At 37.4% G+C, this 21,351-nt stretch overlaps 1 protein-coding gene across 3 annotated transcripts in view; it reads right to left on the bottom strand.

The window, feature by feature from the left end:
• ARMH4 (armadillo like helical domain containing 4) overlaps nt 1–21,351 on the bottom strand; it is a 119,109-nt gene that overhangs the window by 82,687 nt on the left and 15,071 nt on the right. For all 3 annotated transcript variants that reach the window (XM_079125818.1, XM_079125819.1, XM_079125820.1), the window contains exons 3-4: nt 20,935–21,171; nt 18,597–18,797 (exon numbers count right to left, since the gene is read on the bottom strand). In XM_079125818.1, coding sequence (XP_078981944.1) covers nt 18,597–18,797; nt 20,935–21,171 — 438 coding nt within the window. The remainder of the gene's footprint in view (nt 1–18,596; nt 18,798–20,934; nt 21,172–21,351) is intronic.

Raw genomic sequence — 21,351 nt, 5'->3', positions numbered from 1 at the left:
TGTTGAAAAAGCATCCTCTTGAAAACTTAGGGGGTCCTACTGAATTCAGGATGCACAGTCAACATTGGCCAGGTTTCATTGCCACAGAGTCAGGGAACTTTCCCATACCATCCTCACCAAAATCAAGACACTTGAGATTAATCTGATATTCTTGCTAGTATGTCCACTATCAAGAATTCTGACCCCTAGCCAGGCTCATTGGCACATATCTGCAATCCCAGCAGCTCAGGAGTCTGAAGGCAGGAGGATTTCAAGTTCAAAGCCAGCCTCAGCAACTTAACAAGCCACTAAGCAACTTAGTAAGACTCTGTCTCAAAATAAAAAATGAAAAGGGCCAAGGATGTGGCTCAGTGATACAGCACCCCTGGGTTAAATACCCACTACCAAAAAAAAAAAAATCTGACACCTAATTTGACAGTGAAACACCTGAGCTAGGTGTCAGCCCAAAATCTAACCTAAATGCTCAGACAGTAGACAGCTCAGCATGCAACAGAGACTACATAGACTAGAACATGGTTCCATTTCAGATTGTTGTGCTTGCAGTGAACTGAAATAGTTAAAAAATGAAACGGGTAAAACTTTAAAAAGCATGTCAGGTTCAAGTGCCATGTGGCTAAGAGAGGCTTGGTGGTATTAAGTGGAATGACCAGAGCTCAAACAGAGAAATGTCCTGCAGCAAGTGACAGCAAGAAAAATGTGTCTAGACTGTACATTCTCTAAGCCAATTTCATCTGCCTGGCCTGTCTCTGACAGAATCTCTTAAAAGCTGCTTCATAACTCACAGCAATACTCTGTGAGTACATACTGGGGTTCTTCTTGTGAAGAGCTCAAAAGAGCTCAAAACCTTTGCAAGCATTATCCTTCAAATGTACATTGTTAGCTAAACAGGGAACAAGTTTATAAGCTTTGTTTTACTCATACTGGTCAAATAACTACCTTGAGTGCTCAAATAATATCATAGCAGATCCTAATATGAGTTTGTTCAAACCCAGGATTTTTGTCTTGTCTCTCTAGGTCAGATACAATTTCTTTCTTTTAATTTTTTTTTCTTCCTCTTTTTTGTACCAGGTATTGAACCCAGAGACACATAACCACTGGGCCACATCCCCAGCCCATATATATATATATATATATATATATATATATATATATATATATATATATATATATTTTTTTTTTTTTTTTTTTTTTTTTTTTTTTTGATGCTGGGGATTGAACCCAGGGCCTCATGCTTGTGAGGCAAGTACTATACCAAGTGAGCTATATCCCCAGCCCAGCCCTTTATATATATATATATTTTTTTTTTTTATTGTAAACAAATGGGATACATGTTGTTTCTCTGTTTGTACATGGCGTAAAGGCATACCATTTGTGTAATCATAAATTTACATAGAGTAATGTTGTTTGATTCATTCTGTTATTTTTTCCCTTCCCCCCACCCCTCCCACCCCTCTTTACCCTCTATACAGTACTTCCTTCCTCCATACTTGCCCCCCTCCCTAACCCTAACTCTAACCCTAACACTAACCCTTCCCTCCCCCCCATTATGTGTCATCCTCCACTTATTAGTGATATCATTCGTCCTTTGACTTTTTGAGATTGGCTTATCTCACTTAGCATGATATTCTCCAATTTCATCCATTTGCCTGCAAATGCCATAATTTTATCATTCTTTATGGCTGAGTAATATTCTATTGCATATATATACCACAGTTTCTTTATCCACTCATCAATTGAAGGGCATCTAGGTTGGTTCCACAGTCTGGCTATGGTGAATTGAGCAGCTATGAACATTGATGTGGCTGTATCTCTGTAGTATGCAGATTTTAAGTCCTTTGGGTATAGGCCAAGGAGTGGGATAGCTGGGTCAAATGGAGGGTCCATTCCAAGTTTTCTAAGGAATCTCCACACTGCTTTCCAGAGTGGCTGCACTAATTTGCAGCCCCACCAGCAATGTATGAGTGTACCTTTCTCCCCACATCCTCGCCAACACCTGTTGTTGCTTGTGTTCTTGATAATCACCATTCTAATTGGGGTGAGATGGAATCTTAGGGTGGTTTTGATTTGCATTTCTCTTATTACTAGAGATGTTGAACATTTTTCCATATGTTTGTTGATTGCTTGTAGATCTTCTTCTGTGAAGTGTCTATTCATTTCCTTAGCCCATTTGTTGACTGGATTATTTGAATTCTTGGAGTAGAGTTTTTTGAGTTCTTTATAGATTCTGGAGATTAGTGCTCTATCTGAAGTATGATTGGCAAAGATATTCTCCCACTCTGTAGGCTCTTTCTTCGCATTGCTGATAGTTTTCCTTTGCTGAGAGAAAGCTTTTTAGTTTGAATCTATCCCAGTGGTTGATTCTAGCTTTTATTTCTTGTGCTATGGGAGTCCTGTTAAGGAAGTCTGGTCCTAGACCAACAAGGTGAAGATTTGGACCTACTTTTTCTTCTATAATCTGCAGGGTCTCTGGTCTGATTCCGAGGTCCTTAATCCATTTTGAGTTTAGTTTCGTGCATGGTGAGAGATATGGGTTTAGTTTCATTCTGTTGCATATGGATTTCCAATTCTCCCAGCACCATTTGTTGAAGAGGCTATCTTTTCTCCATTGCATATTTTTGGCCCCTTTGTCTAGTATGAGAAAATTGTATTTATTTGGGTTTGTGTCCGTGTCCTCTATTCTGTACCATTGATCTACCTTTCTATTTTGGTACCAATACCATGCCGTTTTTGTTACTATTGCTTTGTAGTAGAGTTGAAGATCTGGTATTGCAATACCCCCTGTTTCACTCTTCCTGCTAAGGATTGCTTTAGCTATTCTGGGTTTCTTATTCTTCCAGATGAATTCATAATTGCTTGCTCTATTTCTGTAAGGTACGTCATTGGGATTTTAATTGGAATTGCATTGAATTTGTATAGCACTTTATATTTTTTAATCTCCTGGCAGGGTCTTGCTAAGTTGCTCAGGTTGCCTTTAAACTTGAGATCCTCCTGCCTCAGCTGCTGGGGTTACAGGTTGCACCACTGCCTCCAGCCCAGGCCCAATGTCTTTACTCAGTGCAAACATTTCTGCCTAAGACTAATAAAAATCACGTTTCACTTTCGTTGAGGACTAGTGTGCTACAAAATCCATTTTTGGTTTCATAGGCAGGTCCCACCTACGGTGTTCAGTTTCTCTAACCATGTTTTTATCATGGCTTAGACATTTTTAGATCTTCAGAAGGTAGGCAGACAAGTAGACAGCAAAGAACTCTCCACATGTGTCAGCCCAACAATGGGGTAGCAAGAACCGGAATGGTGACACCTGTTCCCCCAGCATGCCCCATCGACCCTTGACTTACAGAACAGCACCTCATCTGTACCCACGGCTTCTTGGAATAGCAATGGTCTTGTGGTATCCTCACCGTTTGCCTATTTATTTATTCATAGTTTATGAGTCAAATCTCTCTTTTCTGACTTTTTTCCCTAAGTTTCCTAAGTTTAAAACTGAATCTAAGGCAAACAAATTAATGTATGCGGGAAAGTAGAATAATACTATGAAAAGAAACAGGGCGGCTTCTCAGGACACAGACCGCGCATGCGCTCGCCATTCCGGCTCTCCCTCAGAAGGGCCTGGTTCTGACACTTGCCAGTGGCATCTTTCTAAAAGAAGACCCTGCATTGGCCTGTGGAAACCCCTGTGCAAATGAAACCAAAAATTCTATCCCGCAAAATGGTTGCCACACATAAAAATCACTGAAGCCCTAGGGATGGCACTTCCTTTATTTCCAGCTTTTTGTTGTTGTTGTTTTGGTTTGGTTTTGGGTTTTGTTTTTTGGGTTTTTTGTTTGTTTGTTTGTTTGTTTGTTTGTTTGTTTGTTTGTTTTGGGGGGGTTCTTTTTTTTTTTTTTTTTTAACTCAGGCATCAAATTGAATACAAAACTTAAAAGCCAAAGGGAAAAAATTAATCTGTTCTGAGGATATGAAACAATTCTCCAGTAGATGGCTCTCCAGGACCAGAAGGTGCTGAGGAACCTCAGAAGTTGCAGAACTACCACAAAATCCAGCAGTTCACAATGTTAGGCTGACTCAGAACTTACAGTATTTCATACTTTTAAAATCTGAAAGATTCCTGACAAGAGTTTTTGCATTTTTATTATGCAATATTAAAAAATTTGAGAGAATATATATCTGTATGTACATATGTATTTTGAAGCTTAATAACATATATATTACTATAAATAGCATATAGTGTATACACATACCATATTTATGTTATTAAACTTCATAATATAACCAACTCTGGAGAACTCACCATTCCATTTAAGAACTAGAATGCAATTAATACTGTTGCATCTCTGTATTCTTTTCTCAACCTCCTTCTTCCCCTTAATACCATATGAAATTACTGAATATGTTGGAACTTTTAAATTGTACATTCTACTGCATTTCTTTTTTTTCAGCTATTACTCCTAAATTTTCCCATACATATTTAAAACTATTTAATCCCTATCTTACCAATCCTTAAAAATGTTTTTGGAACACTTCAATTAGGATTATTTTAAGTTGTCCAGGTTGGCCTTGAACTTGCAATCCTCCTGCCTCTGCCTCCCAAGTTGTTGGAATCACAGGATCATCATACCCAGCTTAACCTTTTTATTGACATATAAAATACAAATCAAAAGTTAACAAACCACAAGTGTATAGCTTAATAAACTATTCCAAAGTGAACAGATGAGCATATCCTCCATCCAGATTTTAAAAGAAACATCTCATTGTCCCAGAAGCCCCCTTCCTGCTTCCCTTTGCTTTTCCAAATACAGGCATTATCCTGACTTCCATAGATGAGATTTTCCAGTGTTTGAAATTTACATAAATGGAATCATACGGTATGTATTTTTTCATGTCTATCTTCTTTCACTCTGAGAGTCACCCATATTGTTTCATGCAGCAATCATTCATTCTTCAGTGGCATAGAGCATTTCATTTTATTAATATACCACAACTTTATCTGTCTGTTCTATTAGTGATGGATATTGAAAGTGTTTCAATTTTTTGCTTTCTCCAATAATGTTGCTGTACATCTTTTGATGACTTGTTTTTGCATTTTTGATGGTTTATTTCTCTTGCGTGGTACATGTTGTGCTTCCTATGTCTGTGGATTCATGTTCTAATTCAGTTCTGAAAAAATGTTCAATCATTAGGACAACAAATCTCTCTCTTCTGTCCTTTCTTCCTTCTCCTGCTGGGAGCCTGATGAGGCATGTAAGTCAGTTCTCACTCTGTCCTCCACATAGCTTAGCTTTCCTTTCACATTATCTAACTTGTCTCTATGCTACACTTTCCATAATGTCTTCACGTTGATCCTCCAGTTCATTAATTCTCTCTTCTATTGTATTTAACCCATCATTGAAGTTTTTGTTTTCAGCAATTACATTTATATTTCCAAAGGTCTTATTTGTTTATTTTTTTTTAATCGGTCAGGTCATTTTTTATAATCTCTTATTACTTGTTCATGTTTATGATTTCATCTTTTATTTTTTGAAACTTCTTATACAACATTATTTTATATTCTATGTCTGGTAGTTTTAGTAGCTAAGGTCCTGGATGAAAAAAAGCCAATCTATTATTTGTCTTTTGTGCTGACTCTCAGTTGTGGTGGTTGTTTCCTTGTTAATTTGTTGATGTTTTATTACAAATTTCACAGTTGTTTAACTTTAATCTGTGGGAAGCCTATGATCTCCATTGGGCATGCTTTTTTCTAGAGAATTTATATTTTTCTCCTCAAAACCAAGCTAACAAGTACAGCCTTAAAATCTGTTCTCACTACTTGTAATTTCATCTATGCATTAATGCATCTTTTACCCAAGATCTGGTCATTTTGGTATGTTACACTCCATCAGAATTTTCTGTGTGAAGTTGAAATCCAAATAAAGTACCTTTTTATTGTGGTCATTTTCTGTTTTTGTTGTTGTTGTTGTTGTGTTGTTTTGTTTTGTTTTGTTCTGGTGATGTTAGGAATCAAACCCAGGGCCCTGTTCATGTTAGGCAAGGCTCTACCACTAAGGCACTTCCCTAGCCCTCAAATAATGTACTTTTCAGAAGTATCTCTATTATATTCATTTGAAGTAGGTCCAACAAGTTGAGTAAGAGTTTTTATTTGCTTTGTAAATTCTCTAATTTCAAATATTCATAAGAGCATCTGTAACCATGGACCTTTAAAAAGTTAGATAAAATCTCAAATGATATCATTCATTAAATATAACCTTCTTTAAACATTTCTGCTGGTTTATTCAGTTCTCCCTCTTAAATACCTCAGCACCATAATTTTTTAAATCTCCCATATAAATCTAGTCCATTTTCTTGAAAACTTTTACTAAATTTCAAACTTCCCCAATAAGTGTAACAGAAAATATTATAGTTTAAAATTTCTTCAAATCTAGCCTTTAACAATATTGAAAACATAAATTAATGACAAAATAAAATGGTTTGAGGCAAGAACATTAGTTCACTTCAAATACCAGTTGCAAAATATTCTAGATTCAGATAGATGTTTGAATATTTTCTTATTTCATTTAACATTACCTTCTTTTATATGAGTATTTTTATCTTGATAATGTCATTACTCTATCTGGGTAACAAGTTAAAGAGTCAGTCTAAACAACTACACTCACATTTCCTGCTTACTACTTAATCCCCTTGACCTCATATAATTGGCATGTTCTCCATTATCTTCTATAAATCCTTCCCCTAATTAAACTGAGTTATCCTAATAGAGTCTTCCAGCAATAATAAGTTAGAGTCTAACTCCTGCTCATTAAACAATTCATTTTCAATTCAGATATCAGCTTCTTAAATATTTCCCTCTGGAAAATGAGACTAGGGCAATACTATTTTATTTCTCAAGGGTGCTATACAGAGAAACATAAGAGCTATATTAATATTGCATCTATAAATTCTGAGCTATCTGAAATAAAACCTTTCTTTTCAGCAATTTAGTAGTCCTAAAGGAACACTTGCTTTAAGTAAACATATAAAGCTTATATATAAAAATACACATACCCTCAAAAAATAAACTATAGATTAGTTAGGTTGATTATTGGTTTTGCAAAATTACGTATAAAAGTAGATTTCCCCTTCAAAGTGTAAAACATGATTTGATTTAACCAAAGTGAGGTTTACGTGCTAATTTGTGGAAACACATATTTCTTTTATCATGCCTGTGTGGCTTTAGCTCCTTGAAAGCATTGATTTGGTTTTATTTGTCTTTGTACCACCCGTCAGGAATAAGCATTGTGCCTCACCTAAAACGACCACTCAATATGTTGATTGAACAAAAATAAACTGAACACTATTTTAATTATCTTCCATTAATGTCTTTATAGGTTCAAATACAATTATATTCATTTAAGTTATATAAATGTATCAAATGAGTATATCAACTTTTTAAGAAAAAAAATCCACCTACACATTTTTGTCATAGTAGTATATGGACTTCCGGGAGAATGTCCCTTATAAAATTCATTTCTATAACTTTTTTTTTTTTTTTCGTACTAAGGATCTAACCCAGGGCAAGCACTAGGCATGCTAAGCAAGGGCTCTACCGCTAAGCTATACCCCCAGCCCTTTTTTCATTTTATATTGAGATAAGGTCTAAGTTGCCCAGGCTGGCCTGAAATTTACAATCCTCCTGACCCTTAGCCTCCCAAGTCACTGGGACAGAGAAGTGCACCATCACGCCCAGATCCTCACTCACATAACACTTTCAGAGAAAGATCTCCCTTAACCCATCTTTCCTTTCTTTCCCTCCCTCCCACTTTCGCTTCCCAGGTTGGGTCTAAAGCATTACCTAAGTTGACTGAGTTCCTCTTACCTAACTGTCAGTATGGATTTCTATGAGAAAGAAATAAATAATATAAAACCCTTCAATGGGACCCAAGAAATCAAAGCAAGTTGTTATGAAATTACTAGTAGACTGTGATTGGGAACTGCTGCTTCATTCACATAAAAAGTGCTCAATTTCAGGTCCACAAAAGCACTAAACTGAACAATAAGCAAGGAAGGCAAGGCAAGCAGGAGGCACATCAGTTAAATAAGATGATGGTCGTAAAACCAGGCACTTACAGATCATCATTTACTCAACCCCTAGCACCAACAGGACAAGGTGCACATGACTAAGAAGAAAGATCCAACCCTGATCTTAAGCAGGTTGTAGAGAATTCAGTCAAGAGGTCACAAACTGATGGTCAATGTTTGGGAAGGCAAAATTCATTTTGGGTGTGCATGGTAATAAAATAGAACAGGTAAACGCTGGAACTGATTCACAATACTTAAAATATTAGAATATTTTACATAAAAATCAGAAGGCTCAGTTTATCTTGGAAAGACTCAGAGACCTGGAATCATGGAGCTCAGATTCTCTCCTGGCAAAAATACAAACAGAACCTGCCAGAAGTGGTATGAGCTCTCTGCGGCAATACATTCCCCACTCCCTACTTTCTTCTGCACCTTCCTCCTTGCTTGCTAGCGTTATCTACCCAGCCTCTGACCCATGGTTGCATGGTGAGGATGTATTTCATTATAACAATCAATACCTGGTAGCACATGATAAATGATATATAATTTTAAGGAAATAGAACCAGCAGTCATAAAACTAAGTCCCATTATGTATTTATTCCATGTCAAAAAACTGTGCTAAGAACACTGCATGCAAGATCTCATTTAATCCTCACAATAAGCCAAGAGGTAGAAACATCAATCTGCTTTGCAGATGGAAAAATTAAGTTCTAAAGATGCTAAATAACTGAGTCAATATTCAATGTTTTAGGTTGGTTTTTTTTTTTTTTTCCATGATGGAACCAGGAATTAAACTCAGGTATATCCACCTGAGACCAGAAGCAGAGCTATCCCCCACTAGACTACTACTCATCCCTGCATGATGGGTGATCTAAGAGCTTCAAAGAGAAGTTTGAGCTGGACTATTTCTCCTTCCAGTTCCCTTCATTTTAACTCCCTGGCTCTTTGTTTACGGAACATCATAACTGAGTATTATCTGCTATGGAACAAAACAGAATGGCCCCATTATCATATAAGTGTATTTCGTATGTGGTGAGAAGTGTTAGAGTGTCTAGAAATAAGTCAGGCTTCTAACAGGGATGGAATTTCCTCTGAAGGGTGGGACTGCATGGTGTTTATCATGGCACTCATCAGATGGTCACTCCCCTGGGATTAAATGTGTGTCCAGCCTGGAAAAGAGGACACAGTATGTACAGAGGGGTGAGCATTTTGCTCCTTGGTGGTAGACACTGGGGGAAATTTACATCTTGATCTTGCTGGGTTTTTCTATGTGATGAGGAGAAAACAAGAAATTTCCTTCCATAAAGGAATCAAACCAAGAGCTAAGGTGACAGAAAGCCTGGCAAGTTGCCTGAAAAATTGGTTCAGTGCTTTGGAACTAGAATATAAAAAACAAACTCAGACAGAGCATAGAACAGGTCAGAACCCAGGAGCCTAAGAGCTTGTTAGCTAGGGATCAGAAAGAAATTTGTACTTGATGAATATAGTCAGACACAGTGCAATTGATACATCCTTGCCTTATTTTAGACATTTTTAGGTTTATAACTGTTTGTGTTACAAAGCAATAAAAGTCTGATGTTGTCACCAGTAAAAGAATACTTACCTATGTCTATCCTCATATTGAAAAAAAAACATGATTTTAAAAACGCTTTTTTTTTCTTCAAACATATAAAATACCTTCACAATCTCTGCAACTCATTTTATACCTCCAAGCTGCACATTTGCTTCAACAACTGTACAAAAATCACCACATGCAGAAAGCCCTGCTTGGACCTGTCCCCAGAGGGACTCTCAGCCTTTAAGTATGAGCCTAGATTAGTCATTTGGAACAAATGCTTTTTCCTAGGATCTGAACAACCCTCTCCAGAGAAACACAGTATGGTTTCCTATATATCAGAGCTCTGTTGACCTGAGGCTGAGCACTTGGTTGCCTCCTCTAAACTGAAAAGCAGTTTCTCCTGTTATTAAAAGCTATTCTTCAAGAATAATTCTTCTAACCAACAAGATAAATTAGAAAAACTTGCTTGATTACATGTCTATAAAATAATCCGTCACTAGTGTGTTTTAGATGGTATCTATTCACCAACTTTGAGAATTTTTTCCCTATTTTTTGATTTGTCACCATTTATTTTTCCATAAATGTCAATAAAATGATGACTATGTATCTATAGATAAAGATACATACACATACAAACTTACATGTAGAAACATCCCTGACAAGTACATACACACACACATACACAGGCACATAAATCAACTCCATACTTCTGAGCTGGAGCTCAGGTCTCTCTCCCAACTCTTAAAGTCCTCTTTGTGTCCTTCTTCATGATACTTTAACCTTCCACCTTGCATCTTTATTTATGTATCTATCTTACCTCTTCTAAAACCTGTACTCAACAAAGCCAAGATCCATTCCCAATTAATCTTGGCATTATTCCACCAAATACTTGGTAAATGCACACATGAAAGAATAAATAAAACTATAGAATATGTGCAAAGCTAAATTATTTTGTTATCATGAACCATTATACATAATGTTATGAGTGTTTAAGGGTGATTTTACTGAGCTGTGCTGCACTAAGCAAGAAAGGCACAAAAAAAGGGGGCGAGGGGACCGACTCTACAACAATGTTACTTAATTTTGATCATACCAATAATTGAATTCCCTTTAGTAAGAAAGCCTGCCAGAAAAATCAGTGAATGTCAGTTGTCTTTCTTCAACTGCAGAATTGTGAACAGTTTTAAGGCAATACATCACAATCTTGATTTTAAATATTTTTGAAACACTGCTGACCACGTGAATATTTCTAGCAAACATGATGACCATTCCGAGTGCCAAGTAATTGGCTGTACTAACTTACAGAGCATATAGGTGCTTAAGGATGGAGCGCTGTCATAAATGCCAATGAAAGTACAACAATGTCAGGACAAGACAATAAAGTGTCATCACATGAACTGGCCAATAACCAAAATCACCAGCAATTCTCTGTTTCATAATTGGTCACATAAGACACTTGAAAATGATACACAAATGAAAACAAGAAAAAAAAAAAATCTCTCGTCCCATCCTAACATAGTGGACAATAAGTATTAGGTGTTTCGTGTGTCCATGTTAACAGAGTTATCAGTTTTTAAAATTTAATTCCCATTATTTCCACCAAAACAGACATGCAGAGGTGGGAGGTGTCAGAATATACATCAACATTAAAATCAAAGAGTATATTCCACCAAATACTCTTTCCACATCTTCCCCACTTATATATCATTTAAGGGTCTCTGTCCTTGAGGCAAAAGTAAATCAGAAAGCAAAGCATTTCCAAGAACAAAGTCAAAACTTGCTCCCATTCTCAATATAATCAAACACTCTTAACCTCACACAACAGAATCAAAAGGAGCAAGGGACAGTTCAAGTTTATCACACAGTACATGGTCTTCAACACTGCATACCACATAACAGCTGCCAAAGTAAATCTCATAAATTTGGCTTTACAAATATGATCTCAAGATGGAATTCTGAAATACCCTTTCACTCATTCTTCCTAGCTGCCCTCTAAGTTGAAAAGTCCCATAAGGACTGAGAAAATAACAAGAAAATACTCTGAAAATGAATACTTAATGGGAAGACCAAAAAAATTGTGTGAATTACAGTGCAGATGAAGGGCAGAGTCTCCCATAAGTGTACATGAGTTCTTTAGTTTTCTCACCATAATTTTAAAGAAAACATCTCAGAAACTTCTTAATGCCACTTAAAGAATGCAGCTCCCTAGCTGGGCACAGTGTAATCCCAGCAGCTTGAAGGCTGAAATAGGAGGATCACAAGGTCAAAGCCAGCCTGAGCAACTTAGCAGGACCTTGTCTCAAAATAAAAATTAAAAAGGTCCAGGGATGTGGCTCAGTGGTCAGTGGTTAAGTATCCCTGGGATCAATTTCCCAGTACAAAAAAAAGAAAAGAAAAAAGCCTCTCCCAACTGGTTTCTGATTGACTAATAAAAGAAAAAAAAAAAACAGCATATTGACTTCATTAACAACTTAAGGTCACCACACTGCCAAAAATACTATTTCAGTCAAATAAATGAAGGCACGCTTGTCAAATATGACTTTCTCCTGAAATTCCCAAGTTATCAGTAGCGAGAATCCCTAGAAAGAGATAGAACTGAGATCCCCAGATAAGGAAGGAGAGAGGTCACCATTATCTGTTCACCAGAGGTGTTATGATTTGGATTTGGTATGTTACCCAAAAGCTCACATCCTTAAAGACTCGTTACCCTTACCCGTAGCAGCCAAGTCCAAAGGTGAGGTTTTTAGGAAATGATTGGATCATGAGGGCTCTAACCTCATTGGGCAAATTAAGTCATTTGATGGATTCATAATCTGAATGTATATTGGGATGGGGTGAAAACTGTAGGTAGGTGAGCATGGTTGGATGACATAGGTCAATGGGAATGTGTCCTTGGGGATTATATCTTGTCCCTGACACTCACACACACACACACACACTCTCTCTCTCTCTCTCTCTCTCTCTCTCTCTCTCTCTCTCTCTCTCTCTCTCTCTCCTTTCTGGCTGCCACGAACTGAACAGCTTTACTCTGCCATATCCTTCCACCATCAGGTCTGCTTTGGAGTCAGCCAACCTGGACTGAAACCTCTAAAACAGTGAGCCCCACCCCACAAAAAAAATCTTTCCTCCTAATACAAGAGAAAATTAAAAGGTACAGCAAATACATTCTGGAAGCACTTTCTGGAAACTATGAAGAACATCTGAAAATAAATACACACCTATATAAGCAAGCATGTGCACACATGCACACACATACAGGTGAATAAAGAAAAATGAATGCCACTGAAGCAGATTAAACAATGAGTGACAGAATAATGATAGTTTTCTGCCCCATCTATGTTGCCTGGATGGAAAAAGTGTCAAAAACACACTCTTTTAAAACCTAAATATAAAGACAGCCAAAACAAAATATAAATATAAATATAAAAACCTAAATATAAAGACAGCCAAAAGCAAGGGGAAAAATGGTCAGAAAAGAAAAAACCAAAATTGAAGAATATATTTGGTCTTATATTTATTTTAAAAGTATTTTTGAAAGTTAACTATGGTTTCTCTGATTCCAAGAATTAAATCTCCTTATATGTTAAAAAAATTAATCCTCCAGCAAGTCAACTACGATCAGTTTGTTCCATAAAGCCTGTAATAAATGGAACTTTTGAAACAAGTGAGGAAAAGGGTATTGTCTTGGATAATCACATGCCCTCCACACCCAACAGTTATGCCCACAGAAAGATAGTAAATAGAACCAGTCAGACCAAGGATTCATGATTTCTGAAACAGTAGCACTTCCTCTTCTCTTGAAGCAGAACAATAAGCAAACCAGAGTCATCCCGAGAGAGCACAAATTCATCTTCCTATTTTTTCAGCACCATGGTGAGCACCAAGTGGTTTCCAATTCACAGATATTAAGAAAGGAGGTGCTAGGGATGGAGGAAGATCAAAGACTTAACCACAAAACTGAGAAATCTGTTTGTACTCCTATCTCCCACATGTTCTTAGAAACCTATTACCAGGTGCAAATAGATCCCCATTAGACTTTTCTGAATATTGAATTGTTTGGAGTTTTTGGTTTGGGGTTTAGGTGGATTATTTTGTTCTGTTTTGCTTTGCTTTTTGTGTGTAGGATCAAACTCAGGAATTTGGTCATGCTAGGCAAGCACTCTACCTCTGAGCTACACCCCTGAACCCTGATATCCTTTCTCCTATAGGATTATTGTTAAAATTTTATAGCACAAATTTCCATCCCTCATGGGAGTATACAAAAAATATTTAGAGCAAATAGATATCCTCAGTTGGATTTCTAATACACAGAAAGTGAAACTTCTTTAAACAAGAGATATTGTTAAGCCCTATTCCATTTGATATTAGCATTAAAATACTTTATGGACAGTTAACAAAAGAAAAAATTCCAAGTATTTTTCAAAAGTAATCTGAAATTTTAAGTTGACATTTGGTCCAAAAAATGATGAGAAGGAAATTCAACGAGAAGGAAATCAACCTATAGAGAGATCATGCCTAAAAGTTAGTTTATTCACCTATAAATGAAGAAATGCATGTATAAAATTTGCCATTATCCTATTTTGAATAAAAGTCTAGAACACTGATGACATGTTTGTATTTCAAAAATGATTAATACAGACCTAGTAGAATGCATTTTCTATTGTCTTGAAAACATTTATTCAAACACAGAAGTAAAATGTTTCAGGCAGGATGAAAGATATCCCTTCAAAAATCAAACTACATTTTTGCTGACCAGGTAAAAGATGTGGTGAAATATGCAGAAGGCGACACACTTACAAAGGCTTTCTTCAGTGACTAATAAATGTAAAACACACTCAAATTTCTCCCACTCTTCCAATTCACATCACTCAGGTGGGTGTTCCAGAGGCAGAGCACATCTGCCTTCAGAAACAGTTGGCAAACTCTTTGGAAAGAAGACCCCTGTTATGTGTTGAATTGCATCCCCCAAAAGATATGTTAAGTCCTAACCAGTAGTACCTGTGAGTTGACCTTATTTGGTTACAGGGTCTTGGTGGATGTAATCAAGTAAAGATAAGGTCTTTAGGGTAGATGGAAATCCAATGACTGATGTCCTTATAAAATCTAGGCAGGGCTGGGGATGTAGCTCAGTTGGTCGAGTGCTTGCCTCACATGCACATGGCCCTGGGTTCAATCCCCTACACCACAAAAAATAAAAATTAAAAAAAAAATGTGCTTTGGGGCTGGGACTGCAGCTCAGTGGTACAGTGCTTGCCTCACACATGTGAGCACTGGGTTTGATCCTCAGCAACACATAAAAATAATTAATAAAGATATTGTGTCCATCTACAACTAAAAAATTTTTTTTAAAAAAACTAGGCAAATTTAAACACAGACACAGAGAGAAGATGGCTCTGGAAGAAAACCAAGGAACATCTGGGGCTTCCAGAAGCTGGAAGAGATAAGGGCAGATTCAACCCTTGAGGTTTTAGAGGGAGCACAGTCCTGCCTATCCCTACATTTTGGGGTTTCCAGTCTTCAGACATGCCCAAGAATGAATTTCTGTTATTTTAAGCCACCCAGTTTGTGCACTTTGTGATGACAGTTCTCAGAAAGTAATTCACCCTTTTAATCATCATGTTGAAGAGATTGGAAAGGAGGAGGTAATAAGATGGGGAAGCAAGTAGTTATAATTTTTAGACTGATTTGGGCTGTTATTTTTCTCTAGAGGATAAACAGGACAGTGGCTTCAGAAATTTCCACAAAGGTTCTCTCTCTCTCCATGGGTGCCTGCTATCTAACAACGGCATGTCCCTTTCCAAATCCCATTGAGAAAAGATACTTCATTCTCTGAAGAAATGTTCCTGCCCCCTAGTGGGAAGGAAGACATTAAAATGACATGTAAAGAGATTAATAATGTAATTAAACATACATCTTAAACGAGAGACGTGTATGTCCTTGGTCCACACAACACAGAAATTAAAACTTGAAAGGCAACTAAAGATAACTTGACATAACTAATATCCTGTTCTGGATAAAAATAAACTCTCTCCCTCTGGATATAATCCTACAGTAGAATTAAAATCCTTAATCCCCTTGGGGCTGAGGATGTGGCTTAGTGGTAGATTGCTTGCCTAACTTGCATGAGGTCCTGGGTTTGATGCCAAGCACAGAAAAAAAAAAAAAAGTTTCAAGTAGTCAACACCTCAGACTGTACTTATAACCCTGGACAAGGTGGAAAACCACCAGTGTCCAGGAGAGCTATCTGTTAAGTGCAGTCTCTTCAGCTTTCTAAGCATTAGATTCACCAGCATAAAATTGACTGTAACAATATTCATATAAACTAATTAAAAATAAATTGTACCCCCTGTACACCATTTAGGAGAAATGATGTTCTCTTTCAAAATTTTAAGCCCAACAATGTAGCAGGAAGAATAACTTTTAACCAAAAATGTCTTTCAGAGCCTTGACAAGGATCATAATTTAGATCAAAAACTGACAAAATATATTCTCAAAAAGAAGTTGAAATGAAACTGTGTAGAAGAAAAGAACTAAAGCCCCAGGACATCTTAGGCACATCAGGAAAAAATCTAACATATTTTAATACAACTGCCACCATCTACTAAATTTAGAAAATTACTGCAGTTTCACAAGTATAGATCATTCACAAATATATTTTTTTCCTGTGATTTAATGAGCCCTGCCAAGTAGAGCTGTCATCTTTAACTCAGGTTAATTTGAGGAAACCTTCTTTTTCCAGATGGCACCAAAGAGAGCAGACAGTTAGATTCATGAGACACTGAACTCAAAGTCAGATGGTATTTATCTTCATGTGGAGTGCAAGAGGGGTTAGCCTCTGAGCCCGCTTTGGTCCAGCCTCTGAACCCGCTTTGGTCCATTTCTTAACCCAGCATTCTACTGTGGAATTCTCCACACTTTTCTTATAATGTCATGTTTCTCTGTGAACACATTACCAGTGTTACCCTGAAAATCTGCAGCAGTCTCCTACAAATGTAGCTGAGCCACCCCCCACCCACAGGAGATAACACATACATCCTGTGTCTTTACTACATCAAACATGGTTAATTTAGTGACTGAGAACTTACCTGGCTAGTTTACCTATACTACAGTTCTCTGGTTATTTCACAACTCCAGTCAGGTATTGTTCACCTATCACAATGCTGATTACAGTAATTACATCACCATGGGTTACATTTCTAATCTTGTTTGGTTAATGTCAACTGTATTCCATGTATCTTTTTCATGCTCAAAGCCAAAGTCTTAGAAAGTATAATTTGGCATGAAGTTCTCAGTTTTAGTAAATCAAGAGACTTCCTATCTCCAAATAGTAGAATTGTTATAATTTGGATCTGGATGTCCCACAGTGTCCCACATGCTGTTGGGTGTGATGTATCACACCTGTAACTCCAGGGTCTCAGAAGCCTGAGGCAGAAGGATTGCAAGTTTGAGGTCAACCTGGGCAACTCAGTGGGACCTGTCTCAAAATGAAAAATAAAAAGAGCCAAGGATGTAGCTGAGTGGTAGAATCATCCCTGGTTTCAATCCCCAGGGCCAAAAAAGAAAAAGAAAAAGTGCTCTTCTATTGATAGCTTAGTGCCCAACTGCTGGGACTATTGGGAGGTGCTGGAAACTTTAAGAGGTGGAGCCTAGTTAGAAGAAGTAGGTCACTGTGGCCATGTCTTTGAAGGGTATATCTTGTCCCCTTCCCTCCCCCTCTCTCTTTTTCCCTTTCTGCTTCCCAACTGATAGGAGATGAGCGCTCTGCTCTGCCTTGTGCTCCCCACCATGATGTTGGCTCATCACAGGCCCATAGCAATTTGAAAACTGAAAACTCTGAAACCAAGAGCCAAAATAAATGTTTCCTCCTCTAAGTTTATTTCCTTGGCTATATTGTCACAACGACAGAAAGCTGACTAATGAAGGGAATATACTAACTCAGAGATGTTACTATGGAAGAATAACCCAGCATTAATAGAGCAATGTTACTAAAAAACAATAGACAGGGGCTGGGGTTGAGGCTCAGTGGTAGAGCACTTGCCTGGCATGTGTGAGGCACTGGGTTCAATTCTCAGCACCACATATAAATAAATAAATAAAAATAAAAGGTCCATCAACAACAACAAAAATAATAATGTTTTTAAAAAATAGACAATAAAATTTCCATCCAAGGACATTTGGTAGGGAAATTCAACTTCTCCATTTAAACCTAGTATTTTTTTATTTTTAATACTTTTTTAGTTGTTGATGGATATTCATTTTATTTATTTATATGTGGTGCTGAGAATCGAATCCAGTGCCTCACACATGCTGGGCAAGCACTCCACCACTGAGCCACAAGCCCCGCCCCTATAAACCTAGTATTCTTAATCGAGCCCACAAATTGGATTCTTCTAAGGTACTCTTTAAATGTTGATGCCAGATCCTACCCTATACCAACTTAACCTGATCACTGTGAGAGACTCAAGCATTGGGATTTATTAAAAGCCTCCAAGGTAATTCTCATGTTCAACAGCAGCTGTGAGTCACTGATGTATACCTGGGGTTAGTAAACTTGTTCTGTAAAGTGCCACATCGTAAATGTTTTGGGCTTTCTGGGTCATATTGTCTCTATGACAATTTCTCAATTCTGCTGCCATGACACAAAAGTAGCCATAGATAATACATAAATGAATGAGCCTGGCTGTGTTCTAATACAGCCTTGTTTATGAACATCAAAATTTGAATTTTATACAACTTTTATATATCACAAAATATTATTCTCCTTTTGATACTTTTTCAATCATTGAAATATTTTAAAGTCATTTTTTTTTTTTACTACAGGCCATACAAAAGCAGATAACAGGCCAGATTTGGCTAGGCCACAGTCTATGAACCCCTGATCTGCTGGGCAGATTGAATACATTTCTATTCAATCTTATCTCAAAAACATTTCCTCAGATGTTCCCTCAATCGACCCTGAAAAAGATTCCATTCAAAGCGGGGATACCTTCAGATTCAAGTTGGTCCAGGCCGTATGAGGGAGCTGTATTAGTGTGGCTAATGGATGGAACTGTTCTCTCAGATGATGCCTCAGATGCAGAAATCGCTGGGGAAATGCTGGGTGTCTCCACCATTAATCCAGGGGGTGTCACCGGAGAGCCCAAAACTAGTGTCAGATCCTCAGGCCCTGTGACTGTGTCCATGAGATCTGCCAAAAACAAGAGATAGGACTTGACCCACAAGATGATCCTTATGCACTATGGAAAACGTAAATATGTGCTTTCATCTTTTAGGCAAGAAATGATTAACAAAACCAGTATCTCAAGTACAGTAAATTCAATACTTAGAACAGCTCCCCCTACCACTTCACATCAGTCCCGCTTCCCACAGCAAACACTTTATCATTAAGGACAATACATTGTCTCAAGTCAAAACTTCATTTTTAAATTTTAAATCTCTCATCTATTCTATTGCAGAATTGTATACAATCTATTACCAAAGGCAGAAATTTTAACAAAAATGTATTAAGATACATGCCAAAGACTACTTCAGGAAGACCAAGTACATTTCTCAAAATCAAGTCAAAAACTAAAATCCTAGATGTGTGTCCAGAATATGTCCCATTTTAAGGCATTCAAATATAGCACCAAGCATTCCCAAGTCCCAAGACTCTAGAAGAGTCATGGTTTAAAAACCTGGTTGATCATCAGAATCTCCTGTGGCAATTTTTTAAATGTAGATTCTCATGCTTTCCACACGTTCCAACCTCCCGAATCTGAATCTCTTTGTCAATGAATCTTGAGAAACTATACTTTTAAAAGCTTCCAGGATATGGATCCATAGGTTCTCATACATTTCTAGCAGAAGTATAAATTGTAGCAACTGCTTTGAAAGATAAGTTTTAGCTCCTAAAGATGAACATTATATACACTTCAGTCACCAATTTCATTCCATGGAATATTCCGAGGAGAAATCCCTGTATATCTACAATGGAGAATATGCACAAGAATATTCATGGTAGCAATGCTCATCACAGCCAAGCCTGGAAATGACCCAACTGTAAATCACCAAGAGAGTGGATGAAGATTGGATGGATAAACTGATAGATTTTCATAATGGGATATTATTCAACAGTGAAAAAAAGAACTGCAAGAAGTAGATGTTAGTTACAGAATATTAAGTAAAAACTTTAAGCCCCAAAAAGTTCATCCATAGAACAATTTTCTCTTATAAACTTAAAAACAACTATTTTTTAAAATTATTTTAGATGTTTATAGGCCTTTATTTTTATTCATTTATTTATATGTGGTGCTGAGAATTGAACCCAGGACCTCACACATGCTAGGCAAGTGCTCTACCACTGAGCCACAACCCCAGCCCAAAAAACAATTAATTCTTTTTTCTAAAAATTTTGCCAGATGTGGTGGTGCACATCTGTAATCCCAACAACTCAGGAAGCTGAGGCAGGAGGATCACAAGTTCAGGGTCAGCCTCAGCAATTGAGCAAGATTCTGTCTCAAAATGAAAAATAAAAATTGCAGGGAAAGTAGCTCAATGGCAAAGCACCTCGTGGCTTAATCCCCAATACCAAAAATAAATAAGCCATTTTTTAAATGTTTAAATATACAGTCAGGAGAAGAACAAGTTAGATGCAAAGAGTCATAAGGTTTCCTGTAGGTTATTGTCAAAGTCTTAGTTTTTGTTTTGTTTCATTTGCAGGTGGTGGAGGGGTAGGAAGTAGGATTAAAATTATTTATTACATTGTTAAAAATAATGCAATAAATTTATAAAAGTAAACCGTACTTGGACAAATGATGAGATGGCAATCCAAAAGGAACACTCTTTAAAATAATCACTGTTAAAATTTCCAAAGAATTCTGATAATAAGTCAGATTTGAAAACTGCTTTGCCCTTAAGAGATCGGAGCATTTGAGAGCCTGCTATACAGAAAGCACTTTGTACACATTATTTCAAATCTACCAAATAACCTGTAAGACAGGTGGGCATTATTGAGAAATGAACAAAACGACTCTTACAGAAGTTAAGAAACTGGCTTGAGTCCACAATGCTAGTGACAGCCACAGCCAGGTCCTTGCAGTTTGCACATTCCCCACCCCGGCTCCCAAAAGCAGTGTTGTGGAAGGAGGAGGCAGTTCTCGAGAGATCCAGCCTTCCAAGGACCCAGAGGCAAGCCACCAGGAGATTTTACTTGGAAATGAACCCTCCGTCCTTCTAGGCTGTGCCATATCTCTACAAACAAGAAAGTTCCTCCACCTTTCAGGTGGGATGTATGCATGTATGCTTGTGACAAGGTCAGCTGCCACATTCTGTTCCTTATAACTTACCTTCTGCAGCAGGGGTAACTTCGGGAGACCAAGGGACGGCTGTGGTTGACACTGTAGTGGCCAGAGGCTCCCATCGTCTGGACAGCTGAGTAACATCGGGAACATCAGAGGCAGGAGAAGGGGACTCCTTGCCTTCCTCAGTCTCTCCACTGTCTCTGGTGACCTGCTCTTGTGTCACCAAGGGTAAAATGGCTTCTGGTTCTTGAGTAGCTGTTGTCATCTCTTGAGTGATGATGTCTTAAAAGGGGAGAAATATTTAGAAATAGACCAAATTCCCATACTTTAAACTTGCTATGTAATTAATAGATTGAGGGGCAGGGAGGCAGATCACTATTTTATTGAAAAACTAAAGGAGAACTCAAAAATAAAAGGTCAGTGAATGAATGTTGTTACTTCTGCTTTCAGGAGTCATGAATC

The sequence above is a fragment of the Sciurus vulgaris genome (genome assembly GCF_902686455.1).
Source record: "Sciurus vulgaris genome assembly, chromosome: 2".
Classification (NCBI taxonomy): domain Eukaryota; kingdom Metazoa; phylum Chordata; class Mammalia; order Rodentia; family Sciuridae; genus Sciurus; species Sciurus vulgaris.
The sequence above is the reverse complement of the archived record's forward strand: the minus strand, read 5'-3'. Positions and strand labels throughout refer to the sequence as shown.